General features: G+C 34.8%; 4 protein-coding genes and 1 non-coding gene across 5 annotated transcripts; 4 read left to right on the top strand and 1 right to left on the bottom strand.

Annotated features, from left to right (window-relative positions):
* Positions 1-4,793: 4,793 nt before the first annotated feature.
* LOC136069681 (histone H2AX-like) lies at positions 4,794-5,536 on the top strand. Its single transcript, XM_065778452.1, has 2 exons — positions 4,794-5,100; positions 5,198-5,536. The coding sequence occupies exons 1-2, from the start codon at positions 4,897-4,899 to the stop codon at positions 5,417-5,419; spliced, it is 426 nt and encodes a 141-aa protein (XP_065634524.1). The 5' UTR covers positions 4,794-4,896; the 3' UTR covers positions 5,420-5,536.
* Positions 5,537-9,777: 4,241 nt separating this feature from the next.
* LOC112001565 (uncharacterized) lies at positions 9,778-10,359 on the bottom strand. Its single transcript, XM_024033744.1, has one exon. The coding sequence runs from the start codon at positions 10,357-10,359 to the stop codon at positions 9,778-9,780; it is 582 nt and encodes a 193-aa protein (XP_023889512.1).
* A 2,258-nt stretch (positions 10,360-12,617) lies between these two features.
* LOC112001488 (histone H2AX) lies at positions 12,618-13,750 on the top strand. Its single transcript, XM_024033646.2, has 2 exons — positions 12,618-12,922; positions 13,312-13,750. The coding sequence occupies exons 1-2, from the start codon at positions 12,722-12,724 to the stop codon at positions 13,531-13,533; spliced, it is 423 nt and encodes a 140-aa protein (XP_023889414.1). The 5' UTR covers positions 12,618-12,721; the 3' UTR covers positions 13,534-13,750.
* A 1,231-nt stretch (positions 13,751-14,981) lies between these two features.
* TRNAA-UGC (transfer RNA alanine (anticodon UGC)) lies at positions 14,982-15,054 on the top strand. The gene has a single exon. It is a non-coding gene; the product is annotated as a tRNA-Ala (tRNA).
* Positions 15,055-15,094: 40 nt separating this feature from the next.
* LOC112001503 (uncharacterized) lies at positions 15,095-21,671 on the top strand. Its single transcript, XM_065778454.1, is given in 14 exon segments — positions 15,095-15,232; positions 15,327-15,355; positions 15,357-15,408; positions 15,480-15,498; positions 15,541-15,649; positions 16,516-16,604; positions 17,564-17,620; positions 17,831-17,939; positions 18,028-18,129; positions 18,259-18,323; positions 19,011-19,114; positions 19,191-19,255; positions 19,650-19,704; positions 20,955-21,671. Coding segments are annotated over 14 exon segments (1,074 nt in total). The 5' UTR covers positions 15,095-15,174; the 3' UTR covers positions 21,116-21,671.
* The last annotated feature ends 1,694 nt before the right edge of the window (positions 21,672-23,365 follow it).

Genomic DNA, 23,365 nt, shown 5'->3' on the forward strand with positions numbered 1-23,365 from the left:
AAAGATGCAAAGAGGTAGTAAATGGGTTGGTATAGTAGAAATGTTGGCCAACAAAGCCCAAGAGAGGTAAAGAAGTGAAAAGTGGGCCTAGGAAGCCCTGAGCAGAAAATTTACAAGAAAGTGGGCCGGCCACAAGCCCACGACAGAACATGAAACAAAAGGAGGATAAAGCTATAGCAGGCATGGTGGAATGACATGGCAAAAGCAATGGCCAAGAGGGCCCTGGACGCAAGAAAGGAGAATATGGGCTCAGCAAGAAGATGATGGCTCTTGCTCAAGTAATGCCCAGTCCAAAGAAGAGATGAAAAGCAGATAACATGAGCCCAAAAGCTTATATGTCCTTCACACCGCAAGAGATAAACACCCACCAAAATGTACAGCAGAATCAGACAAACATGGAGGCAAGAGAAATGGTTTGAAGACTAGAAAATGAACAAATTCAGACAGAAGTGGAGCATACACAAATGGCCTAGACACCACCTACTTGTACCCAGCCAATACATGGGAGGTGGGCCACGGGTCAAGGGTATCAGAGGATGTGGTCTAGCGGTAGGGAGAAAGAAGGGGTTTATTTTTGGGTTCCCACTCAAATTTCTTTAGGGAGAGGTCCTGTTGGGATGACATCTCACCGAAAATAAGTAGGTATGAGCTGGAACCATTTGATGCATACCATAGAGGTAGGTGAGGGAGGAGTTTAACCCTTATCCAGATGATAATAGTGAAAACAGAGAGAGGTAAAAAAACAAGACAAGCTTTTTTTCCCCCCCTCGGAATGAGGAATTATGCAACCAATTCAATGCAATGGTAGTGGTTGGGCAGCCGGTAAGCTAGTAGGCAGTTTTGGAAAGACGCCCACAACGAGCCAAAAGCGGTTGAGGGATAAAAATGGTAAATTTTGTCATGACAGACAGTATAAAAGGTAGTAGCTGTGAACAGTGAAAGGGGGAATCATCCATCACAAAAAGAAGTAGAGGTAGAATAAAGAAGAAAAAGAGAGAAAAGAAAAGAAAACACAAAAAAAAAGGGAGAAAAACATGAGTGGTAGGAATAGAGGCATGCATTAATAGGCTACCCATTTCTCTCCCTCTTGACAAACCCACTCTTTGAGAAATTAAGAGTTAAACTTTAAACCATCTAGGTCCTTTTTCCAAAGTAAGTAATCTCTATGGCAAAAGCCTTCTTTGAGGTTACTCACATTGAAGATCGGCTACCTGTTTGGACTTGTGTTTGCTGAGAAGCTAAGCCCATTTCTCTAGCAGACGAGTTTTACTCTCATGGTTGATGAATGATTAAATTGTTATCTTATTACTGAACTGCTTGTTGTAACATTGTTATTTAAGGTTGTATTATTCTGTCATAACCTCATTAGATTTCTTTGTCCCTTTATTTAGGCGTTAGTATTATTTGTCAAATGTTATAGTTATTCTACCATATTGTATTTCCTACTGTAATGTCTACAACAATTGCTCCTGTCATGGGCACACTGTACACTCAAGATTCCTACCAAGGCGTGTCTATACTAAGATGGCTAACTTGTGTGCAAACTGGCCTAAGGTGTGTTTCACTTAGGCTAGTTCCAACTCTCCTACCTCAAAATTATGGTTCATGGTACAATAGAATATATCAAAGCACAACAACACAAAAGGTACATCACATTAATTAAACTTGCAATTGTGACAACTGGTCCAATTAAAATAACCAAATACACATGTCAGTAACACTTTCTTTCTTTTTTCCTTTCTTTTTTCTTTTTTGAACCACTGTTAATAGTGGTGAAGCCATAAATTTTTTCTATGGGGCATTAGCAAAAAGTTATATATAACTTAATTTTTATTTTATTTTAATAAAAAAAAAATGAGAGTAGGGGAGGATTTTTAAAGTCAAAGATAGACCATACACCCTAAACCATTGATCAAACCCATTAAATACATACCATGATAGAAGCTGCCATTAATTATCCACAAAGCCTAATCATCATCCCATATTAAACCCTAAATCGACTCTTGTAAATTTGTAATCGACCATAACCCAGAGTCACCACTTATCATCTCCACGAGATTGTGTTATCAAAAAAATGCCACCACAAAATGGTAGCATCTAAAGAATGTGGATGTCAAGGATGGCATTTGGATTTTTTGTGAAGGAGGGTTTAGGGCTCGTTTGGTTTGGATATGACTCAGTTTTCATAACTCGCTACTCATAACTCAAACTCAAAACCCATAACTCATAACCCAAACCCCACTATTACTCAAAAACTCCAAAATTTTTATTTGGTTACAAAACCTAGTCACATATCTCAACTTTTAAATCCACTTTTTGCCAAAATGGTAGAGCCTACCCCACTGATACTACATAGTGGGTTTATGGTTGCTACCCGTGTCCATTTTCTCTTCCCCATTTTTCATATTCTCCCATCAAACAACCTAGAAAAGTAGAGTTGCCCATAAGCCAAAAGCAGAGCAGTCACCTCCCACTTCTACGCACACACATAATGGGAACAAGTTCTCATCTTCTTTAATCTTCTTTCATCTTCTATTTCATTTTCCCTTCATCAATACCCATTTAACGCCTCTCTTCCTAGAAGCCCATTTCACGCCTCTCTCTTATCTGAACTCTGATTGTCGCCTAGGGTCGGTGAGCACAAATCAGGAGTGGAATAGTTATCGCTAACATCGGCCAAACCATTGTATAAGGTAATTTCCTCGTGTGGCTTTAGCTTTGCTTTTGTTGCTCTGTTTGGATTTGATTGTGAATAAACCTAAGGGACAGATTTACTCTACTTTGCCTCTGAAAATATTAGGAGATTTTGGGTTTGTAATGTTTAACACCATTTTCCACAACAATATTTATGCAATCGATGGGTTTTGTTGAGTTTGGGTTTAATTTTATGTATGCTATTTGGGTTAGATGAATTCAGATGGGTATGTTTTTTGTTTGAGTTTGGGTGTATGCCTATGAATATATACATTCTTCATTCTTAAATGGGGGTTTGTCACAGTTAAAACTTTTAGAATATGTAACTAGTTGTGTTCACTTGTCAATTTTTGTTGTAAGCTCTGGTTTCTTTGCAATCTTTATAATCTGGAGCAAGTAATTACTAGTAAAACCTAAAAGGGTCATCAACATCAGTCCATGGGGAAAAAACCCATTTTAACATCCAAAGTAGAATACCAAAAAAAAAAAAAAAATAATAAAACATAAATTAAAATGAACAAATCTGACAATGGACATGGAAAATGGAAAGGGAGAGAGATATAGTTTGCACCTGGGAGAAGATCACGAAAATAAAGGCTCGTTAGGGACAACTAATGGTAACAGAGCTCTATGTTGCCAGTGAAGATTCTGACACTCTTCGGTATTTTGTCTTCAATCACGGAAGGTTCATCTCAGACAATTTTAATGTTTCAGTTTAGATTCTCAAATTTCGCTAGAAATGAAGAAGATGAAATGTGAGAGGAGGTGGACAGAGGGAAGGTGTTGCTAAAAATTTTGGGGAAGAAATGAACTGAAACGAGGAGCTAAGCAACGGTAATATCAAAGGACTTAAGATGATTTGACAATGCACTACACATGGGTCTCACGAAGTCACTCTATTAGCAAACTGCCACTGAAAATCAATTTTAAACTTTTGGAAATGCAATTTTTGTTCTCAGTTTCCATCACCAAAACTCAAAATTTTGAGTTTTGAGTAATGGAAACAACACTCAAAAACCTAGCCAAACACTTTTTTTTTTTCTTTCCTGTGGGTCCCACGATATTTGGATTATGGGTGATGGAAATTGAGTTATATAATTCAGTTTCCATCACATCCAAATAGCCTCTTAAAAACTCATTAAACCCAAATTGCATCACCACCAACCCTTTTCTCCCACATTGGGCTATCACATGAAATTGAGAGAGGGAGGTATATTGGTAAAGAAGAACTAAATAAATGGGAAATGAAAATGGGAGAAAAGCCATCACACCCCCCCCCCCTCCCCCAAAAAACAGAGTTTCTTAAAGCAGTGGAGGAAATAAATTACAATAAAAAAATAATTTTTGTATGGACAAAGTTGACACAAGATCAAAATTTACTAAAAGCATAAGTTAAGACAATTAGGTTAGCCATAGCAACGAAGCTTGGGTACAAGCATGTAATCTACAAAGTGAATGCTATGAAATATGAATGTTATTCTTCCCCTAATGTGAGTTTGATTTTACATTTATAATTTTGTAGTGGTTGTGATTTGTGAAGTTTTGGGTTTTTAGCCATAGGTGATTCGGAACTCTTTTTTATGAATGATTCATGATTGTGCCTTTTTTTTTTTTTTCTTAAAATGTAAAATTTATTTTTTATTTAAAATAAATTTTAATAATTATATAAATTTTAATATTTTGTAGTGATTAACGATAGTTTGTAGTCATGTAAATAAAGTGATTAGCATGATCAAAATTAATGTGAACATGAATACCTACCTAATTCGATTGACTAAAATATCCAAAATCATATTTTAAAGAGTATAATTTTTATATCCTTTAAATAATATAAAAAGAGCATAATTTACATTTTTCCCAAAACCAAAAACGACGTCGTAACAACGCAGCGCCAAAACTGAAAACTTTTCCCGCCCCCTCAAATCAATCCAAAAAAACATAAATCTTCTTGCCACGTTGGCAATCCTCGTGAAACCCCTATCCACCAATCAGAAAAAACACTCTTCAAACCTTCAAATTTCAAAAATCTGCCAGCCACGCTGGCAATCCGCGCACAACCAAAACCAACCAATCAAAACCCTCCTTTCCTCTCTATATAAACCAAAACACACCAAAACCATCAGAGTCCATATCTCAAAAGCAAAACACATTTCGAAATCTCTCTCTCTCTCACTCAAAAACCCTCAAATCCCAAAACCCACAATGAGCTCCGCTGCAGAAACCACCACAAAGGGCGGCAGAGGCAAGCCAAAAGCCACAAAGTCCGTCTCCAGATCCCACAAAGCCGGTCTCCAATTCCCAGTTGGCCGTGTCGCCCGGTTCCTCAAAACCGGCCGATACGCCCAACGTGTCGGCTCGGGCTCCCCAGTCTACCTCTCCGCCGTCCTTGAATACCTCGCTGCTGAGGTTCGTTAAAATAACGCTGTTTCGTTTGTCATTTTCTGGGTTTCTGTTTTGGTTTTTGGTTATTGATTGTTTTGGGTTTTTTTCGTTCTTGGTTCAGGTTTTGGAGTTGGCTGGGAATGCAGCGAGGGACAACAAGAAGAACAGGATTATCCCAAGGCACATTCAGCTTGCTGTGAGGAACGACGAGGAGTTGAGCAGGCTTATGGGGTCTGTGACCATTGCTAATGGCGGTGTTTTGCCAAACATTCATCAGAATTTGTTGCCCAAGAAAGCTGGGAAAGGAAAGGGTGATATTGGGTCTGCTTCTCAGGAATTTTAGGTGTACTGGTTTTGTTGGGTTTCGTTAGGTTATGGGTTTGATAGCTTTGTAATGAAGTAGCTTCTTGTTATGTAAAGCTTCACTTGGAATGATAATGAAATATTGGGTTTTATCTCAGATTTTCTATTTGTGTTATGTGAATGGTGTCTTTTGTTTTACAATTTGGGAAATTATAGGAATCTGAATTTCAATTAAGTGCATAACATGGAAATGTGATTATTGAATTTAATGTTTCAGATTGAACGTGTTTTGAATTTGGAGTAGTTATTTTTAATTCTGTGATTACACTTGGCTAATTTTAGTGGTGATTGGATCTTAAATTGTTCTTTGTAAATGTTTAGTTTTGGTTCAAAGTTTGGGAAATTTTGGAATTGGAAATTCAATCAAGCATTTACGCAGGGAATGTGATAAATGTAGTGTGTCTTTCAGCTTGAATATGTTGGAAAGGAAGAATCTGGGTTAATGACTAAATTTGATCTCATCTTTTGCATTGTAAACTGAAATCTTGGTAAATATGTTAGCAAAAAAAAAAAAAAAAACCTTAAGTTGTGATGTTTTTTGGGGTTGGGGTCGCTAATGTTGTGGATTTTTTGGCTATACATAAAGTCAGCTTTTTTATTGAGACCAAAAGTATATTGGTAATGTGATAGATTCTTTAACAAATTTTATTGGTAATTGGATCTGGCAACCTAAAAAATAAGCACTTTGTTCTTGCCTTCAAGTTCCTTATATTTTATTTTCCCTTTAATTTTGGGCTGTTATTAGATTTTATTTTCTATTGGCTATACATAAAGTCTGCTTTTCTATGTCTGACAGTTAGTACAGAGAAGGGAATAACTTTACTTCTTTTTTAAATAATTGAAACTATTTTAGAGAGAGTGAAAACCTGTAATGAGAAACAAAACCATTATAAATTTCAACAATTACAAATATGTTCTCTCTAATGAAAACCCAAACTGCCAAACTCACTTTAACTAACAAAAACAGAGAATATGCACTAACAAAATAAAGAGTCCCCTGAGTAATTCTACTAAATCTCGTCACAGGCACAGCCAAACTCAATTAATTCAGATGATATTTCCTTTCCAAGATGATAGCTTGAAGATTCTTCACCTCTAGGCAATTCAAAAACTCCTTTCTTGCCTTCTTCAACAAGTTGCCCCTAATCAAGTTTGTGCCTCAGATGTATACAATCTCTTGTTATTATTACTCACCACTGTGATTACCTTCACTTGCCTGCTTTGTTTGTGCTCCTTCTCTTTCTCATAAAGTTTCGCAACTCGTTCAATCGCTCTGTTAGCTTTCTCACTTGCTTCCTTCAATTAAGCCTCGTACAGTGCCACCCACTTATACCACACCTTCCTTTCCTTCATCCTTTGAGCCACAACATTAGCACTTTGAACCCCAAATTTTCTTTCGTAGAATTTCTTCCATAGCTTATCGGTCACGGGGCCAAGATCTCTTCCTTTGGATTTCAAACACTTCTCCACGTACTTCAACTGATCAACCGTGCAGTGCGGCAAAACTTGCTTAAGAATTTCAACATCACATGCGGCAAAAATCTCTAGGCCCGACTGTCACCAACATGAGCAGCGTGCGTTAGTTTGTCTATCAGCTTCTCAGGTGCCAAACTCTGATTCTCTGCCATGTTTGATTGTTGTTTGATGAAGAAGATCAAACTTTGGCTACCTATATATATATATATATATACGACTATACTCGTTTCCTAATCCCTCGAGGGATCGGAAATATATTTATGAGCTGGCATGACCGATATACCTTAAAGGCTAGTTTTTTTTTTTTTGTTTTGGGCCAATAAAATTGGTATACTCTTTTCCTAATCCTTTAAGGGATAGGAAATATATTTATGGGCTGTTAAGACCAACATACATTAATGCTAGTTTTGTTTTGGGCCTACGAAATTGATTATACTATTTGCTAGTGGCCGATATAGAATGGCCCTAGCACTGTAGCCTTGAATGCTTTCTGGTTCAGGCTGTTCAGCTGCTTCTCGGGGTCCAGTTCTTAATTTTTTAAATTTTTTTTAGAAGATAAATTTTGTTTCAGAATTTGGAAACTTAAAGGGTCTAAAAATTCAATTCAACTTTGTTATATACTAACTATTCATTTTTCTTATTTTTATTTAATGTGAAACTTCACTCACACTTATATACCCAACATTTTGTTTGTCTCCCCAACTATGTGTGTGTATGTATATATATATGTATACATAATTCAAGTTTTTTTAAAAGTAAAATTTAATATATAGAACATATTTATACTTTTTTTAAATACGTTTGGATTACTTTGTTTCTTATTCTTTGTAGACCATAAATGTGGGGAATGGAAAATACATTTTTTTTGGAACAAATTGAATCCTAAAATGAAAATGAAGTTGGTAACAAATTTCATATTAAATTCTACAAACTAATGAAAATTTGCTTTGTTTCACAAGAAAATTGAAGAAAAGTGAATTAAATTGTACTATAAAAAAGTCTTAGCCTTGTTGTTGAAAATTAACTAAAAAAAATCATATTATTTTCAGGTTTAAAAATGAAGAATTTTTTTTTTCCTTTTAGTTATTATTATTTTCTGAAAAACTCAATTTGAATCGGTTAGGGCTTAAGTTCCCACAGGACCAAGAGCCGGGAATGTAAAGTGAGATGTGGGTTGGATATGGGGTCGGATATCAGGTTCAAGGCAAGAATATAACAAGAAAAGTGATTATGGAATTGAAACTTTCATATTGAATGTAATTTGAATTTGCAGTAAAAATATGGGTTAATAATTTAAATCATCTTGTAAAACGTTAGCAATTATCTTTGATTCGGTGAACACGTTGGATGTGATATATAAGTGCAATTGCAGATTCTATAACCGTATGACCCTATCTATTACTAATTTCAGTGCTAATTGCATCTAAAATTTATCTTCGTAAATGTTAATTTTTGTTTCAAAATTTGGGAATTTTTGGAATTAAAAATTCAATCAGGCATTTACAATGGAAAAGTGATCAGAGTAGTGTTTCTTTCAGCTTGAATATTTTGGAATTTGGAGGAAGAATCTGGGATGGTTATTAAAATTTCTCTCATCTTTTGCAATACTGTGAACTATAAATAGTGGTAAATAAAGTGCTAATTGCATCTAAAATTTATCTTCGTAAATGTTAATTTTTGTTTCAAAATTTGGGAATTTTTGGAATTAAAAATTCAATCAGGCATTTACAATGGAAAAGTGATCAGAGTAGTGTTTCTTTCAGCTTGAATATTTTGGAATTTGGAGGAAGAATCTGGGATGGTTATTAAAATTTCTCTCATCTTTTGCAATACTGTGAACTATAAATAGTGGTAAATATGTTAGCAATTACCCTAGTTAGCAAAAACATTACCTTAGCTGTGTGATGTTGATTGCTATGAGGGCTGTGGTCGATCGTGTTGTCAAATTTGTGGTATACATTTAGTCTAGTTCGCTATTGAAATCAAAAGTGTAAGTGGGGATGTGATAACTGTTTTTGTAACAAATTTGGTTGTTAATTGGATCTGGTAACATAGAACAAGCTCCATTAATAAGGTCTTCAGGTTATTCGAGAAGTGGAGTTTGTTTAGTTTAAGGCATTGGATTAAACATATTAGTACTACTTTTTAGAGTTTTTACAAAGAAGGGAATTAATTTACATATTTTCTAAATGATTGAAACTATTTTACCTTTATTTTTATTATATAAAAGTAGTTTCAATCTTTGATATTCACTCTTGATGATTGTAATTAACTGAAACCCATAATTATTTTGCTTCTTTTTTGTCTAAATTTCCTAAAAGAAATCTTGTTTGGAATGGGGACAACTTTTATTTTTTATTTTCTATTTCAATTTTAATGTTAACTTTGCATCGGAACATTAACCTGATCATGCTCTTAAAACAGGCAAAGTGTGAAATCCTTAGGAGTTATGACTGATTTTATGTCTTCAGTAAAAATGCAATGAAGAAAAAAGGAAGTAGATGCCCAAAAAATAAAAAGGAACACAAGGAAGCGGATTCCACAAATTTATTTTGAACATGTTTACTTTATCCTGTGAATGCATTCCTTTAATTGTAGGCAGGCTTAATTTGTAACTTGACAATTGAAAATAATACTCCAACAAAATTTAGAGAGAGAGAGAGAGAGAGAGAGAGAGAGAGAGAGAGAGAGAGAACTCATAAAGAAAAACAAATCTATTATAAATTTCAACAATTACAAATATGTTCTCTCCAATGAAAACCCAAACAGCCAAACTCACTTTGACCAAAAAAACAGAGAAAAAAACCTTAACAAAGTAAAGAATCCCCTGAGCAAATTTACTAAATCTTCTCACAGACAAACTCAGTGACAATGATATTTCCTTTGCAAGTTGATAGCTTGATGATTCTTCACCTCTAGGCAATTCAAAAACTCCTTTCTTGCTTTCTTCATCAAGTTGTTCTTATTCAAGTTTGGAACCTCAGAAGATGTGTACACTCTGACTCTCTTGTTATTGTTATTATTACTCACCACTGTGACTACCTTCACTTGCCTACTTTGTTTGCGCTCCTTCTCTTTCTCATAAAGTTTCCCAACTCGTTCGATCGCTCTGTTAGCTTTCTCACTCACTTCCTTCAATTTAGCCTCGTACAGTGCCACCCACTTATGCCACACCTTCCTTTCCTTCATCCTTTGAGTCACAACATTAGCATTTTGAACCCCAAATTTTCTTTCATAGAATTTCTTCCATAGCTTATCAGTCACTGGGCTAAGATCTCTTCCTTTGGATTTCAAACCCTTCTCCACGTACTTCAACTGATCAACCGTGCAGTGCGGCAAAACTTGCTTAAGAATTTCATCATCACATGCGGCAAAAATCTCTAGGCCACGATTGTCGCCAACATGAGCAGCGTGCGTTAGTTTGTCTATCAGCTTCTCTGCCATGTTTGATTGTTGTTTGATGAAGAAGATCAAACTTTGGTCATGTATATATATACAAGTATCACCGACTTTACTCGTTTCCTAATCCTTGAAGGCTTAGGAAATAGATTTATGGGTTGGCTAGCCAGCCCAATACACGTTGTTTAGGCAATTTTTTTTTTTTTTTTGGGCCTTTGAAAAACAAATTAAAAGATCATTTTTTGGAAACGTTAGGAATCGATAATTCAATCAAGTCTAATGACACATTGAAATTTGAAACAAAACTTTTCCAATGGAATATGGTTTAAATTTGGGGAAGAATTTGTGTTAGTACTTAAATATGTTAGCAATTTCATGTAATTGTGTGATTCTAAATTCTCAACATGGATGACAAAAGAATCCCCCTCAGCGCATGTTTTTCTTTGCGGCCAAGGGATGATGGGGCGGGGATGAGTTTTGTTTGTGTTGTCCCTTCCTGAATGTGTCTATAAAATTTTAATTTATTGTATACAAAACATATTTATACTTTTTTTTTTCACATATTTTACTACTATAAATACTTTTGGATCACTTTGTTTCTTATTCTTTGTAGATCATAAATGGGGGAATGGAAAATACGTTTTTTTGTTTTTTGTTTTTTTGCAACAAATTGAATCCTAAAAAAAAAAAAGAATTTGGTAACAAAATTACTAAATTGTACATTAAATCCTATAAACTAATAAAATTTTGATTTGTTTCACAAGAAAATAAAAGAAAGGACAAAATTAAACTCTATAAAAAAGTCTCAGCTCTATTGTTTGAAATTAACTATAGAAAAATTATTTTTAGGTTTAAAAATGAAGAAGAACATTTTTCCTTTTAGTTCTTAAAAAAAAAAAAAATCTCAGTTTGAATTGGGTAGGGTTTGGGTACACATGGGACCAAGAGTCGGGGATAGTGGCAGCTCCAAAAATTTTCTTAAAGGTAGCCATGAAGAAACTTTAAATTATACAAAATTTAATAAATTAAACTTTATGTATTGAAAAAAAAAAAAAAACACAATTACATCAAATTCTATAATTTTCTTCTACAAGTTTTTATATTTTGAAACCGTTGAACTATAGTTTCATTATCAATGCTATTACAAGCTACACCTCTTTCAAATTTAAGTTCAATAAAATTTTTCATGGCTTCTTTTTTTTGTTTGAAATGGTTTAATATATTGTAAAGAAGAGCAAAATTTTTTTAAATTTTGTTGGATTTAAAGAAATTTAGGGTGATCACATACTCATAGTTTTTTAAGGTTAAACAAATCATAATTTAAAAAATGTATATATATATATATATATATATATGGCAAGCTGGCCTGTGTGAGCTGTGTCCATTCTACTGCTTAGAGACAATTTAGCCCCTTAAGCATGTGTGATGGGAAAAATAAAATGAGTAACAAAAATAATGAATTTTTTTTTTTTTTTTTTTTTAGTACAGCCAGATATTATAGCTTGACTGAAATGAATTTATACAAAATTTAATAAAATAAAACTTTATGTATTGAAAAAAAAAAAAAACACAATTACATCAAATTCTACAATTTTCTTCTACAAGTTTTTATATTTTGAAACCGTTGAACTATAGTTTCATTATCAATGCTATTACAAGCTACACCTCTTTCAAATTTAAGTTCAATAAAATTTTTCATGGCTTCTTTTTTTTGTTTGAAATGGTTTAATATATTATAAAGAAGAGCAAGTTTTTTTTAAATTTTGTTGGATTTAAAGAAATTTAGGGTGATCACATACTCATAGTTTTTTAAGGTTAAACAAATCATAATTTAAAAAATGTATATATATATATATATGCCAAGCTGGCCTGTGTGAGCTGTGTCCATTCTACTGCTTAGAGACAATTTAGCCCCTTAAGCATGTGTGATGGGAAAAATCAAATGAGTAACAAAAATGATGAATTTATTTATTTTTTTTTAGTACAGCCAGATATTATAGCTTGACTGAAATGAACATAGCAATGGGATTCAACTGGGCCCAAGTTTGAACTACCTTGAATTGGGCCAACGACAACAACCTGTTCAATTCATCTACATCTTCGAAGCCCATCATCATCCCTGAAAAAAGTTAAATAATCGAAATCTTTGTAAAAAAGACATTTCCACTTTCCCATGTTTCCTGCCATGAAAAAAATTTCAAATTCCCGCAAAATCACAATGCCACGTTGGCGATCCGCACCTAACTAATCTCCACCAATCAAAACGCACCACAGCATTCTCTCTCTTCCTATATAAACCAACCTTAACTCCTTCGCACCCTCAAACCCTTATATTAACATCATCAGACAGAAGCAAAAAAAGCACCTTCATTTTTTTCTCCGATCAGAAAAACCAAAGCACAAAATCATGAGTTCCACAGGAGGTTCAACCAAGGGTGGCCGAGGCAAACCAAAGTCCTCAAAGTCTGTTTCTCGGTCACAGAAAGCTGGGCTTCAATTTCCTGTGGGTCGTATCGCCCGGTTCTTAAAAGCCGGCAAGTACGCCGAGCGTGTCGGTGCCGGAGCTCCGGTTTACCTCTCCGCCGTGCTCGAATACCTTGCTGCTGAGGTTAGTCTTTGATTTTTGTTTTTTATTTTTTATGTTCGATTTCCTGGGGGTGTTTGGATGCCGAGAATATGTGGGAAACTGGGTGTGCTGATTTTGTGTTTTGTGATCTTTGCTCTGTTAGTTTATGGATTTGGGTATTGGATCTTTGGATCTATGCAATTAGAGACTTTGTTTAGTATTCGATTTTGGGATTCTCTTTTCTGTTTGGTTGCTGAGAAAATATTGGATAGAAACTGTAAAGATACTAAATTTAGTGGAACTTGTGTTTGGTTTGTAAGAAAGCACTAGGACGATTTGTCATTTGTAGTGTTAAACAGTTTGGGCTTAATTGAGGTGATTGATGTGATTTTGAGTTGTCTCATTAATTTGGTTGATGTGGTTCTCTACAGGTTCTTGAGCTAGCTGGTAATGCTGCTAGAGACAACAAGAAGAATCGTATTGTTCCAAGACACATACAACTTGCTGTGCGAAATGATGAGGAATTGAGCAAGCTTTTGGGAACGGTCACCATTGCTAACGGAGGTGTCTTGCCCAACATTCATCAGAATTTGTTGCCTAAGAAGATTGGTAAAGGGAAAGGTGATATTGGATCAGCATCGCAAGAGTTTTAGGGTTTTAGGGGTTTTTTATTTTTGGGTGAGGAATTTGATGTTTGAGATTTAAGAAATGGTCGAGAATGAGATTTGTTGGGTGCCCATTTGGGCTTTCTGATCTGTTTGGTACTTGTAAACCCTTAATTTGGGTATTTTTGGTGGTTGAATATAAAGGATAATAATTTAATGTTTACAATTTTCTGTGTGAAATGAATATTATATTGTTTAAGCTGAATTACGGATGAAATATGTTTTGGTTTTTGTTGGGTTCATTCTTGAATTGTTTTGGCATGTGTTTGTGATTAGTTATTAATTTGTTCTTAATGTTTTGATGAAATGAGGATATTTTCTAACCTTTCTGAATCTATAGGTTCTAGTTTTCAGTTTTGACAACTAGAAACATGGATGTTTGATGTTTATGACCTTTTTCTTTGCAAATGAAGCTTTTTATCTATCATTAGTGAGCTCACTGTGAGTGATCAATTGGCTTCTCTAGGTTGCTGTTGAGACATATGCACTGTCATTTGGCTGCTAGGCTATGTATCTGTAGTCTCGCTCTTCATATTAGTGCTAGATTGCAGATTGTTCTCTTTCTTTTTGAAGTCTACCAACATTCAATTTGTGGAATTAGTCTTTCAAGAGTCACAGTCAGATATCAAGTGGGATGTTTATGTGAGCCTAATTAAATTAGGGGAAAAAAGGGAGAGTCACATTAGTGAAGGCCATGGAATTTAACCCAGTCCTAGATTGAATCATACTGCCAAAATCAGATGTTCAAATTGGCTTTGATTTCAAGTACCAAGCGTTATGGTATTGTGTCTTTTGGGCCAGACTTTTATTGACCAGCAATACACTGCTGGTTTGAGACTCAGGATCCCATGACTCAAGCAGCAAATTGACCAGTATGATAAGATTTCTCTTTGTTAGATGAAATGAAGTTTTGGGAGGTCATTCAATACGAGTCTCTGTCCATTTGGGAAAAAGTCATCACATGTCCTTGTCTGTAACCTTTCACCACTTGGAACATAGATGGTCCACTGGAAGTGGGGGACTTTGGATGTTGGAAGTACCATCCTTAGAGCTCGTTTGGATGGAGGGGTAGTAGAGGGGAGTTAGCTAAAAATATGTTAATTTTAAGCAAAATTTACTCTATTCCTCTTCTCATCCTCTCAATCCAAACGGACCATTAATATTCTTAATAAAGTACAAATTTCATAATATGCTGCTCAGAATGAACACTAAGCCAAATGTTTCTTTTTTTTAAACTTCTCTTCCATTGACTATTGGATGTAACACACTTCGGCTTTATTCAAGCGCAACGCAAACATGCTAGGAGTGAAGCCTGAAGCCCCTACGTCTCACGTCTTAGTCTGAAGGAGGGGATCAAAAGTTTAATTGATAATGTGGATGCTGTTCGTTTAATATTATTAATATAAAATATTATAATTAAGAGCTCCACTTCAAACGGGGATGTAGCTCAAATGGTAGAGCGCTCGCTTTGCATGCGAGAGGTACAGGGTTCGATCCCCTGCATCTCCATCCAATACATATTTTTCCATTTTTGCTCCTTCCTTATCCCATAGTTTTTTTTCGCTTAGCTTCTCAGTTCTCATCACCAAACTTGAACTATACACATTACACACACGCGCGCTCGCTCTCATGTCCGTTCCTCTCTTCAACCTCGCTCCAGACCTCACAGTTTCTAGGCTCTGCTTAGGTTCTCACTTCTCTCCCAAACTCTTTTTCTATGTTCACTTCATCTCTCTAATCCTTCAAACCCACAACCTTACTCTCTTCTCTCTCTGTCTCAGGAACCATGACTTTTGGTGAGCAGAACACTACTTCCACAGTCATTTCGCCTCCTTGATGAAGCTTTCGGTGCTGGAATCAACTATAAAAACTTTTTTTTTTTTTTTTTTTCGAGATTTCTTTCTGGTTTTTGTTTTCCTTTGAGTTTTTTCAACTTCTGGGCATGTTTGTAATGTCTATATATATGTGCAAGTAATTGTATGTTTTGAACTTCAGGTACCCAGTGCCTCAGCGTGCTGAGACTCAGGGTAGGAGCGAGGAGTACCTGGGCCGTTGGATTAGAGATAGGAAGATCTCTCGGGATCGCGTCGTTTTAGCCACAAAGGTCTCAATTCAACTCTTTGAAGTCTTTTACATTTATAAATAGTTTATGAATGTAAAAGGCTTCCAAGATGTCACCTTTGAATGATATTCATTTCTGTTAATTACAAATATTTGGTTCATCTTTGAATGATATATTGATATTCATTTTAGTTAATCACAAGTATTTGGTTTTCCACATTGCTCAAAAGTCTTATTGGTCTATAGTAAAAATATGAATATGTGCATTAACATTTGGGTGGTATGCTGAGGTGAAACAACCAAAAATCTCTGACCATGCATTAGGACAGTGGATTTGAATTCAGTGCTTGTTTTGAGTTCCTTTGTCTGCATGAAAAAACTAGTACATGGTCAACTTATTTGGGGTTTTGATTGTAGTCTCTTATGAAAATTCTGGCTCCGTATGATTTTACTTTTGGTTAGACATGCACATCAAGATTGGTTAAACTTTATTTTGATAGAAATGGTATAGTTTTTCCTGTTCTTTTAGGAAAATGTGAAGGCATTTGAATCTGAAGTTGTTTATTGAATCTGGTATTAGCTCTGTGATGATTGTTTGGGGCTGTTTATAGGTAAAACACCGTGCTAGATTTTCTAGATTAAGGTGAGAGTCCCTGTAAGCATATGAATGCAGAATCTTTATTGTTTCTATATTATCTTTATAATATGGTTATTCTTGTAATAGCTCAAGGTCGGTATATGTTATAAGCCTTTTTGTACTGTTTGGACATAGTACCAAAATAAAATGTCCTGTTGTCCGTGGTTTGAGATTTGTTAGGCTTAATAACCATTCCTTCTAATGTCACATTATTAGTTTTTAATACTCATTTGAAATTTGTGCTCAGTTCTTTGTGTATTGTTTGGATCTAGGTTACTGGACCATCTGGGCAAATGACTTGGATTCGAGGTGGGCCAAAGTGTTTGGATCACAGGAATATTACTGAAGCCATTGACAACAGGTTAGTTTTTAAACCTGTTTATGTCTAGTCACTGCAGGCTTTCATAGTTTGTATTCATCAGATCATCAAGTGACTGAGATAGTGGGACTCATTAGTCCAATGGTTTACATCTTATATGCATTCTATTTGTTATACTTATACATGCTGGCTAGTGTTCTATATTCTTTTATCTTTTATTCTCTTCGTCTTTTGAGCCATCTATTAATCCTCTCTCTCTTGTTTTCCATTTGGGATAAATTGCTTTCTTTTAGTTTGCCACTTGTATGTAGAAGATAATCTCTCACGATTTCTCATTTAGTCTTTGCATGTTTGTTTATACATTAGATTTGTAGGCTACGTCTTTGCGGTATATTTAACTTTTGTTACATTAACATTATTAAAACAGGATGGTCCTATGTAAGAATGCCCTAGCCCCTAGGTACATGTAAATCCTACTGGATGGTGATTATGTATTCATCTTAGTGTAAGTTTCTGTTTGACCATCTTTGAACTTGGTTTTACCCTTTAAAGGGATATCTGTGCCACCTGGGCTAGTGTCAATGGCCACTGCCTTGGGTTTCCATGAGAGAACAAGCATCAAGAACAAGTTATACAATGTTGTGTTTGGTGTTACCATGATATTACCCAACTGAAAAATGATTTTACCCAAGAGTTACAACACATGGTTTTGTATAATGGGAATTGTTATACTATAACAGTTATAGCATATTGTAGGGTGTTTTCGTTTTAGAAACATTAACACACACACATATATATTTCTGAACTCCTTTTTATCCTTTTCTGTTTTGTGTTTCTCTATATATACAGCTCGTACTACTTGAGTAGCACCTTTATTCTTTGATGAAATTATTTACTTATTAAAAAAAGAAGAAGAGGAAACCCAAAAGGATGAGATTTATGATCATTCAGTTAAGAAATTTGTATTATGCGCTAATGGGTTATTTATTGAATTGATGCAGCTTGCTGCGAATGCGAACTGACTACATTGATCTTTATCAAATTCATTGGCCAGATCGGTTTGTACGTGGATCCTAAATCAAGTGTTTTTGGGATATTGTAGATATCAAAGTAGCTCATTGCTAAGAATGATTTTTGGGATATATCCTGAGTGGGTTTTTTTTTTGGGGGGGGGAGGGGGGGGGGGGGGGGGGAATGAAACTTCTTGATCATTTGTTGACACCAACCCAAAATTGGTCTCTTGAAGTAATTAATGGCTGATTTTGTAGCTATGTGCCCATGTTTGGGGAAACTGAATATGATCCAACTCAACAGTTCAGTTCGGTTGATATAGAGGAACAACTTGATGCTCTTGGTAGAGCCATTGATGCTGGAAAGGTGAGCGATGATATCATTGGGTTTGCCTCTATAATAAATCTCTAGATAACATGGAATTTCCAGTTATAATGAAAAACTTTGTTCATAGATCAGATACGTTGGTCTCAGTAATGAAACACCATATGGCGTCATGAAATTCATTCAGATTGCCGAACGAGTTCCTGGCCATCCTAAGATAGTATCAGTGCAGGTTGTATGAGGTTTTCTGCTTCATAGCTGCAAGGCTTCCTGTTTTTCTTTAGCATTTTTTTTCGCATCTCTCTCTCTCTCTACTTTATTGGTTGCAAGGCTCATGTACAACTCATTGTCTTTGTGATAGAACTCATACAGCTTGCTTTGTCGAACTTTTGATTCTGGAATGGCTGAGTGCTGTCACCATGAGAGGTAGTTTTGTTTTCGATATATTGATTACTGAGGGTGGAATTATATTTGATCTTATCATGTATGAAATGGTGATAAAAAAAGTGCTCAACTTACACAAGTCAATTAGTTGTACTAATGGAAAGAACTATAGCATTAGAGATCGTTATGTATTTTATCTTTTATGTTTTTATGTTTACAACTACCATTTATACATGCTGAACTGGATGTGTAATTGAAATCATTTTTATTACATGACTCATAGCAGCTACCTTTGGCTTCCACAGAAGTGTAATTATATGATTTCATGTTCACTGTGTCAGAAGTTGTGCTCTCGTCTATGAAATTCATTGCTAAACTGCCTAAAATTTGGTTCTGAATATAATTTTTTTGTTCCTTAGCAGTTCTGGAAGAATTCAATTTGACACAAATTATTAGTATACATGGTTAGTATTACTGTGAGCAATACAAATTAGCAATTGAAATTTAATTGTAACTTTGGAAATTTGCGTAGGGACAAGGATTTTTCTGTCAATATGAAAATTTGGTTTGTTATTACTTATAAGATTAGCTTTCTCTTTAGATGGAAAGAACCAATTTGGGTTTATTAAGTAGATTATGCTGCATTCATATAGTTGTAATGTGATAAATTGAAATACCCAACTAAATGCACTTGTATTGTATTTAAGCTCTTTTGTTTTCAATTTTTAGGGTCAGCTTATTGGCCTACAGTCCCTTGGCAATGGGTATTCTCTCTGGGAAGTATTCTTTGCCAGATGGGGGTCCCACAGATGCTCGGTTGAATCTTTTTAAAGGTCAGTGATCAAATTTTATTTAATCTAACTACCAACTTGTCTCATGTGGAACTATTGTGTTGTTTATTCTTTTCAGGTAGGTACTCAGAAGGGGAATCCAGATACAACCTGTCTAGTAACATCATAAAAGCAGCTACCATGGTAAGCAGATGCTTCTCAGTTTTGAATTTTAGTTATAATGTGAGAGGCTTATTACAAGAACCTACATTTTCAAAACCTATTCTTAAATTGAAATCCATATTCATGATAATTGTTGATCAGTGACACAAATAAGAAATGTGGTCTAAACTTTGATTGGGAAATGGGGACTTTTTAACCAGTTTTCTGTTAGAGTTCTCTAAACATGCTTATTACTTAACTTGATTTAAAGATGGCTTAGTTTAGTTGCTCACGTTAGCTTTTTCAGAACAATGAAGACATACATACTTTTCAGCATATTATTTGTAATGTGTTGCAAGTTCATTGTTGAGTTTAGCGTATATTTTTGAGCCTGCCTTTTGCATGTTAATCTGACCTGTCCTCTCTCTCTCTCCAGGAGTATCTTGAAATTTCCAAAAAATATGGCCTTCATCCTGTATCCCTTGCAATTGGTTTGATACTACTCCCTCTCACTTTATTTGCGCAATATATACTTATATATGATTATTAATCTCTGTAGCTTTTGCAATTGTTGCAAATTTTCTCTTACACCTCATGATCATATGAGACTTTGTGAGCTGTATAAATCAGTTCTAGATATAATGGAAGTTGTAGTTGCCTTTTGTGCTACTAATGATTGTATTATTATTATTAGAGATTAAATTTTGTAAGGACATGGTGTAAAACCCATGTTTTACCTCTCCAATCCCAACATGCCACATTATTTTATCACATATTTAAGAATAAGTATAACCACACCCAATCAATTCTAATACCCATATATAAATCCAATCAAATTGAAAGTTTATTTAGATGTTATTAGGTGTGGTAGAATATATTAAATTTTAAATAAAATGCTGATGTGACAATTTCAGACTCTTATTATTATTATTATTGTTTTTTTGATTATTAATCATCGTATTATTGAGCATTGCAAATTCTGTCCATGTATGCACTACAATCATGAACCTAACCTTACAAATCCCAATAATGATAGCAAACCATTGTCCACAAGACAAGGGGTCAGGGTTTCGTTGTCTAGACTCTAGACTAATTTGGGTAATTATGAAGGCTATAAATATAGGGAAGTTTTACTGTAGAGTTGTATTTGGATTTGCTTTGTCACTAATGCATCAAAAGTGAAATGCCTATTTTAGATTATTACTTGATCTCATATTTTTCCTTGTCTTTATATGGCTGAATCATTTTGGATGCATTATGTAAAATGTGGGAGCTTTTCTCAAAATTCACATACTTGATATGAAGTCCCTACTGTTAATTTTATTTTAGTGGCAATTGTTCAACTTATCTGACAGATACAGAAATCCCATTTTTCCTCCTGTTCTTATCATGCTGTTCATATTAAATGAAAATGATCAAGTTGCTTTTCCCTTACAATTGTGTGTGTGTGTGTGTATTTCATATTATTGTTTCTCTATGTACTGATCCATTGGAGGCCGGAATCAGGGTATGTGAGAAACCAGCATCATATTTTCCTCTTAGATATTAGATATATTCCAACTGTTCTGGTAAAATTGAGTTTTCTCTCTCCTGCTTAGTTATGAATATTTTGATTCATAGGTAGGTTCTACTTTCTAGGCACATCTGTACATGTGAAAAATCTCGGTTGATAGTGGTCAAGGTTGGTTGGTTAATTCTTATTTCTTTTTTTACTCAGATAATTTATCATTCTTTTTGGCAGCCTTTGTTTTGAGACATACTCTTGTTGCAAGTGCTGTTTTTGGAGCTACTAAGTTGTGGCAGCTTCAGGAGGTTCTCAATGCATTCAAAGCAGAGCTCACATCTGAAATAATTGTTGAAATTAACAAGATTCATGGAAAGTTTCCCAATCCATGTCCCTGATCAGTAGTCAATGCTGTTCAGTTTCTTATTAAGGAAAATTGACTAGATTGGCTAAAAGGGGTCCGGGTGTACCTCATGCAATTGCATTTGTAATATTGATTCATTTGATATTATTGAAGGTTGTCAGTTTTGTTGGTGCTTTGCTAGTGGTAGTGGCAGTCATATGACAAAAGCTTGTACCTCCCCTTAGCAAATTCTCCAAGAGATGCATGACAGTAAAAGTCCACTACAAATTGTTGCATCTTCACAATTGTTCATGTGTTTTGTGCCCCAGTTTAGTTGTGTACCTAGTGCTCGTGTGGACCAGATTTGACGGATACATCTGAAGATGACAAAGTTTAAGATTTTCTGGATTTTTGATGATAACATTTTGCACCTATGAAGGTGTATGTTTTGTGCGCATCAATCACCATAGTGCTACTTGTACTTTTTGGTGATCAAATGCTCTGTTCAGATTTGGAAAGGTACGGGGCTGTGGGGTCTGGTCCCAACTGCAACATGGCAGCACCACATGGAAATTATAATATAATTGGACTTCCAGCTATTGGTTTCTTTATTGTTGAATCTTGAATGTTGAATGTGAATGAGCACAGGTCATGAATCTTCTCAGAAATGGTCAGCATGAGAAGAGGGTTTGCTAAGTTTGTACCATAAAGGTCCCAAAAGTTGACTAACTGTGGAATCTAGCTTATCAATGCAGCGAAAAATAAGTTAAAAATTTCCACATTATACACACTAGCGCAAATATATATCCATAGTTAGTCAAATTAACAATTTGTGAAAAAGAGGTTGATAAATAGCTTTGCTTGTATGGCAAATGGTTTTCCTTTATTCATTATGGATGCAAAGTCAGAAGTGTCCTGCAATCTATCACCAATATAGAGTAACAATATTATAAAACAAAATCAACCTCAAAGATAATATTTAGAAAATCCTGTCAAATATCCTGAAAGTCAGATAACACCTTTATTGAAAGCCCATAACTCTGAAGATAACAGAAGGGGGCATTTCATTTGCTGTAATATTATATATTATACCGAAATATTATGTTATTGTAATCTTATATTAATATAATCTTAATATAAAAATACAATACTACATTGTTTAGGAAGGTAGTGAGATTAAGGTGATGTGATATATTTTGTAATTTTAAATTATGGTAGTATTAGAAAAAAAAAAAAAATCTTAATATTATATCATCGTAATATGTATCACATTAATGACACATCACAATAAACCAAATGTTCCCAAAGTGTAATCAGCATTCACAGAAAAACCTACCAACCAATTACCTCTTCAATGTTTATGTAAGTTGACATTTCAATTTTGTATGAACAAAACAACAGAGTGATCATTGTAGTACCACATGCCAACCATGGAAAGTGTGAGCCTTTAAGCCTCCACTCTCCAGCTTGTTCCACCTCATAAAACTCATTTCTCTCCCACTGACCTGGCCTTGTTTACTCAAACAAAATGGCCTTTCCATTAGTCCTTTTTTATAAGGGATTGTGGTCGTATCAATCAAGTGCTGCAATAAACAAATGGGGGATTTAAATATTTGAGTAAATTCATAAATTGTACGGAAGATGCGGTATTGGTTGGTTCTACTATATACAGACAAATAGGGAGCTGTAATATAAAAAATTATTCTGAATTTTGTTCTTTTACCATCATGAGCTGGGCCTAATGTACCAATAAAGAAATTGTGCCTGCAATTTTTTAGGCCTATTTTTTTAGTGGGGGGGTTAAATTTGGCTAAGCAAGATAGTATAAAATTGGAAAATATGTGAAAGTGCTACATGCAAGCGTGCTCTAATGATGGGAAAGAAGAAGATTAATAAAACCACAATCCAGAAAGATAGATCTGCAATTTTTGGTTGGATTTTACTGCCAACCTATAGGAGCTAGTTTCTGGGGTATATAACTTTCTAGAAGAAGAGTAACAAAAGTACTTCTTGCCCTTTTATGATGGCAAGGAAATGAAGCTACCACTATAACATAATTTACATTTACATCTAGACTTGATTGTACAACCATGCCACGTTACACCAAAAACAGGAAATTCTCACCAATAAAAATGCAAATCCAATCCATAGCTTGTTTCCTTTCTAGTGGTTTTGATAGTGGCATGTCTAGGTGACAATTTAAACTTTCTAATAGACATGCTTTATAAAAAAGGAGAATTTTGACTTTTAATTTAAATTTGATAGAAATTGTATCAATGGAGTAAACGGCATTGTTTGTTGTATT

Source organism: Quercus suber, unplaced genomic scaffold (genome assembly GCF_002906115.3).
Source record: "Quercus suber isolate HL8 unplaced genomic scaffold, Cork oak 2.0 scaffold_183, whole genome shotgun sequence".
Classification (NCBI taxonomy): Eukaryota; Viridiplantae; Streptophyta; class Magnoliopsida; order Fagales; family Fagaceae; genus Quercus; species Quercus suber.